We start from the raw sequence: 5,541 nt of genomic DNA, 5'->3' as shown, positions 1-5,541 counted from the left end.
AAATAACCACACGAGTTGTTTTTTAAGGCTCAAGAATCCATCATTCAATCATCATAAATTAAAAACCAGTTTTTTCGCTCAATTTTAAACAAATCCTCATGAAAATCTATCATCGTATTACAGATGGCAAATGCAGTGCAATGATAGATTTTCCTCAACGTTGCTTCAATTTTGAGCAAAAAACTGGTTTTGAAAATTTGTACATCGATGATGGTTATTTTCCTCTTAACGATGATCGAAGTGTTCATCTCCTCTAGAATGAATTCCGCTGGTCTTGATTCGTTGGTTTTTCCACGTTGAGCGAGACTCCCATCCCCAAGAATGGATTGCGCAGGTTTGTTTCCCGAAGTTCTTACAGAACGATTTCTGCTGGTTTGGATCCGTAAGATTGCATTTCTTCGGTACCTAGTCTTCTGGCTACGTAGAAACATCTTGCCGGTAATCCCACTTCTGATGTTGCTAAAGATTAAAAGACGATCTTCTCTTGCCAATGGTTTATTTCAGATTAATTGTCGCTTCATCATTATGTCATGTCAAAGCCTACTTAATTTAGAAACATTCACCACAGCCTACTGCATTCGCAAGCAGTTTCGGGTATTCGGATATAATAATTTTACCTATGATTAGGAGACCCAAATAGCCGTAGATGTTTAGCAAAACCAAGCTGAGTAGAATGGGGTCGACTCCCACCGTTAGAGGATCTTTTCAAGTTGGAGAGAAGTCCAGGGTACCATGTTAGAGTTTCATATCTTTCATATAAAGCTTAAAGAACGAAAATCGGTTCGAAAATGGATTTTGGTGGTATTTCAAAATTATGAGTCATTTTTGACCCTTAACGATCAACGATCCGTCATCGTAATCATCGTCATCATCGAAACTTCAAAAGCAGTTTTTCTGTTCAAAACTAAAAATTAGTTACATAAAATGTGTTCACTGTGTTTCGGTTGAAAAATAGAATACAGTGAACACATTTTCCTGTAAATTTTCTTGATTTTGAACGAAGAAGCTGCTTTTGAAAATTCCGAAATCAATGACGGATCCTGCCCCCTTAATGCATAATGTGTTACTTTTTTGTAGCGCCACTGCTAGAGGTCACTTAAAGCTTCTTTCAGTACGAATATGTACGTTTTCAAAAGTCAGAAAATTTCAGATTTCTATTTATTTTCTCTGCAAAGTTACAGGTTAAGGCACTTTTAGAGCCTAGTGGATTGAGCAAATTTCTACAGCATGCTGTAATTAAAATAATATTTATATATCAACTAAGAAATATGATTTCTTGCATTTAGAAAATTAATATTTCTGTTTGGCTTATCTCAACACTTAGGAAATTGTGAATATTATATTGATGCCATGTATTAAGTTTCCAGTCTAAACACGGTCTTACCTAACATATAACATCTTTCGAACGTTTCAGAATTGCAATCGCCAGCAGAGTATAGTATAATGAAAGATGTTCCAACGATGATACCAAACGATAATCGTTTCATTACCACACCGACACCGGAAGCGAAGAAAGACGCAAATTTATGCTTCAACGCTATTTTATAACGGGAAACTATTTCTCGTATCGTATTGGCCTTCGCTTCGCCGCTGAAAGACATTGTCGTTTGTATAAGCAAGTGGTTCTCGCGAAAAAAAACTCGCTCTCCTCCACCACCACTGAATTTAGCTTTTTTTTGTCGAATTTCATTACTTTTTTTGGAGTTGTCTCCTCCCTCGCACTCAAAGTGTAGTGTCTCCCCCTTTCTGCTAACACTATTCAAACGGAAAGTCGGTTGATGATTTCTTTCATCTGCCTCAAAGAAAATGCAATTAGCTACAAGTTGAACCTATAAATTATTTATAAAACATTACGACGACAATACATTATATTTAAACGTAAAGATAGATTGTAAAAGAAAAAAACAATGATACACCAGAGCACTGCTAATCCATCTATTATAGCATGTTTCAAATCTAGTAACCGATAGGCGATTACCTAGGCGATAAGTGATAAAAGATACATAAGACTCCGCACTGAAATCACTCGCCAACTTTGTGATTCGTTTCTCTCACTCTTGCACGCACGCACGCACGTTCGTCTGTTCTCTTTCTCTCTCTGTCGTTCTCACATCGGATCATAGTAGGTCGGAGGAATTGGTAGAATGGTTGGTTGGTTGGGTTGCTTGGATGTGGGGACTGGGACGCTCTCTCGCCTGCGACGACTGTTTGGCTTCAAGACGATAACCGTCCAAAGTATTCCTTCTTCCGGCCGAGGGCGGAACCGTTCGCTGCCGTCGAGGCCAGCCCGGGCCACTGCACCACAAACAGATCCGTTATCCACTGGAGAATTTGGCCGCTCAGAGAGAGGCTTTTCACGCGGCAGAAGCTCTCTACGAAAACTATTTTACAGTTACGGTTGATGAAGAACAACTTGGACAGGAATGCTACCAGGCAGATCGGAACGCACGTTCCGGGCCCATTGGTCAGGATTAGATCCGGTCGCGATCGCAACACCACCGGAATGCTGTTGGCCACCGCCATCAAGGTGGTGAATATCGAACTGAAGTAACCCTGGTGGACGTGACGACTTCGTGTGATGGTCACGATTTCGTACTGCTGCTTGGCCAGATCAGGTTCCCGACGAACCTCTACGTCGATCACCTTCACGACACTAGTCTTGTCGGCCTCGGCGATCACGTACTCCCGGGGAGCATACTTGGCAAAGTCCAACTGCTCCACGATCTGCAGCATTTCGGCCGTATGACCTCCGGAACCCATCACGATCATCGTATTGGCCGGACCTTTCCGCTTGGTTCCCACAACCTGAGCACCATCTTTCCGCCTTGAAGTGGCTTGGATCGCCACCAATAGATAGACTAACCGCACCAGGACCAGCCCAGCCAACACTAGCACCAACTGAAGCCACAGGATCATCTTCTACAGAGGAGCAAAAAAAAACTTTCTCCTTTGTCACCGAACTGAACAGCACAGCACAGAGTCTCTTTGCACTTGACGATCGTCCTCGATCATCCACTTGTCCACCTCATCACTTTTGTTTACATGTACTTCTTCTTGATCGCAGCAGTCGTCGTCGCGGACGTCGGACGTCGTAGTAGACCCGCAGACAAAACGGCACACTGTTTTGTCAGAATCCTACACTCGATCTCAATGATCTCCAATATGTAGGAATATAGTAAGCGAATGATCGAAGAAGGCCTCACGCGCTGACAGGTAATCTCCACCTTCCAACACTTCTCGCGTCGCCACGACGACGGCAACGAAAAACGGATGAATGAAATTCCTTCGACTGCCTTCCCTGTCTCGTCTTCTCTGGGGCGTCTTCTGATGATGACGATGACGATCACGGCGACGATGATGATGATGATCTACCACCACTTTTGCGCATCGGTATTACTTCCAACTATTGCTATCTGCACTGCATCTCTTGGCACTTACGATGGTTAAATCTGACCGCACCGAATAACTGCCTACTGGGATCTGAACTGTGGTGCGCGCGCGAAAGCTCGGTTGTCATGGACGGATAATACCCGTAAATTACGCGAGATTCAAAACCTGTTGAGAAGGGATGCAAGAGGTAGGCTTGCCGATGGGTATCTAATGCCTTTACGCGAACGAACTGTCTGTCACTTTGCGCGAAGTGCAGATAATTTATATCGCATATCGGAGCGGACTGTCACGATGACACCCCACAGTGGGCAGGTCGCAAATTTCGCGCGTGTCATCATCAAGCACTCCGTTCCCGATGATGACGGCACATGTCATCGTGCGCTTGTGGAAACTCCGGTGCCAATCCGTGCGTGCGCTTGAAATGACCGTTATTGGTGGTGGTCGGAGGTGTTGCACTAGACGTGCGCTTTACTTGAGTTCGATTGCGATGGCACATGTTCAGGTCGTTCAAGGCTTCAATTGTCTATCGTTGTATCATATCGATATTGAAATAAACTTGAAAGGGAACAAAATGTTGTTAGCATTTAAGGAGTTAATTCCATAAACTTACCTCTTTGGTTGGATGCGATTCAAATGGCTTTACATTCCCTAAATTGGAAGCTGCTAAGTAGGCTTTGGATGCACTTCGGCTAGGCATATATTGATGCGCGCAAAATTCAAGCAACGAATCGATAGCAAGCGTGTGCTAGAATAAGGGCGTAAGTCGCATGATCGATTTTTCTTCATCGATCCTCTCTTCTGTGGATAAAGGCGACAAGATGCAAGTTTGTCAGCATTTTTTCATCGCAGGACGCAAGATTGCATCGCTGCCTAGCGTCCTGAGGTGAAAGAATACTAACAATCCCGCATCTTGTCACCAGATGCGGGTTTGTTGGAAATTTTTCACTTCAAGACGCTAGACAGTGATGTAATATTGCGTCCTGTGGTAAAAAATGCGGACAAATATGCGTCTCATCGTCTTTATTCACAGAAGAGAGGATAGATTAAGAGAAATCGATCATGCGACTTACGCCCTTATTCTATAACACGCTTGTTATCGTACTGCACCGTAAAATATTTCGGAAATCGATTGAATTTCATGTAATAATGCACTGTGTACTGACAGCTTTAGTAATGGTGCAGAGAGGCGATTCATCGATTTTCGACAAACACTAGGTGAAAATTTTCCATCAATCAGAACAGAAATCAATGCCACATGCACTATACACTAGGGATACGGAAAATCTCGCTCAACTTTTCTAAAGGACCTATCTAACATTGAGAGGCTCTCTTTGTTTACTTTCTTTTTAATCAATAACTGAGTCACATTAACCTCCTCTGTTGCGTTTTTTGTATGAAACGCTAGTCAAGGAAATTGCCTTTCGATCTATAGCGAAAAACTTCCCAAAAGCTTTAGTATTCCACTGTTATAATTGAAAGAGAGCGAGAGAGGAGAGAATCTCTCATTTGTACATAGGTCCTTTAGTAATGTTTAGCGAGAAATGTCATAGGGTCGATAGGGGCAGTATGGTCCACCTAAGCAAAATGCCTTGAAAAGCATAGAAACACAATAGAATTTAATATTTCCATAAGGTTAATTTGTAGTTCGAAATATCTCCATTCATACCTCAGTTGTTTTTTTGTAAAAAAGGTTACTTAGAATTTTCTTGTGAGCATTTTTGAAAAACATTATTTTGTTTGTGATTTTACACTGTACGGGGCGAAATGGTCCTCCTTACGGGGCTATAGCAGCCACCGCACAGGTCCGTCACACTCGGGCTCAGATTGTGTACCACTTCTAGTACGCATTTGGTCCCTCGGTAGTACAAAAGGTACCCAAGTTTGACAGATCGCAGTACACTTTTCACGGCATTCTAGATTACCTTATGAGCCATAAAATTTTGGGCAACTGCAAGGGACATCGGGGTCTTTAATTTGTCTTTGCACCGCACGAAACCTCATTACTTTAATTAGAAAAATCGTTTACAAGACATAATGTAGAAAAAGACAATATATATGAAAGAGTTTTGTACAAAAACTGGGCAAAAGTCTGATTTGAATCGTGAAATTTGTTTTGCTGACAGTTCAATACATTACGGTTCTAAGAGTTTC

General features: G+C 42.3%; 1 protein-coding gene across 1 annotated transcript; it reads right to left on the bottom strand.

Annotated features, from left to right (window-relative positions):
- Nucleotides 1–1,817: 1,817 nt before the first annotated feature.
- On the bottom strand, nucleotides 1,818–3,657 carry LOC5576138 (UDP-N-acetylglucosamine transferase subunit ALG14 homolog). The gene has a single exon (XM_001662435.2). The coding sequence runs from the start codon at nucleotides 2,914–2,916 to the stop codon at nucleotides 2,215–2,217; it is 702 nt and encodes a 233-aa protein (XP_001662485.2). The 5' UTR covers nucleotides 2,917–3,657; the 3' UTR covers nucleotides 1,818–2,214.
- Nucleotides 3,658–5,541: the final 1,884 nt, after the last annotated feature.

The sequence above is a fragment of the Aedes aegypti genome, chromosome 1, assembly GCF_002204515.2.
Source record: "Aedes aegypti strain LVP_AGWG chromosome 1, AaegL5.0 Primary Assembly, whole genome shotgun sequence".
Taxonomy (NCBI): Eukaryota; Metazoa; Arthropoda; class Insecta; order Diptera; family Culicidae; genus Aedes; species Aedes aegypti.
Note: the sequence above shows the minus strand (reverse complement) of the source record. Positions and strands in the feature narration are given on the sequence as shown.

Coding starts and splice junctions, on each gene's coding strand:
- LOC5576138 (XM_001662435.2), bottom strand. CDS start 2,916: ATGATCCTGTGGCTTCAGTTGGTGCTAGTGTTGGCTGGGCTGGTCCTG.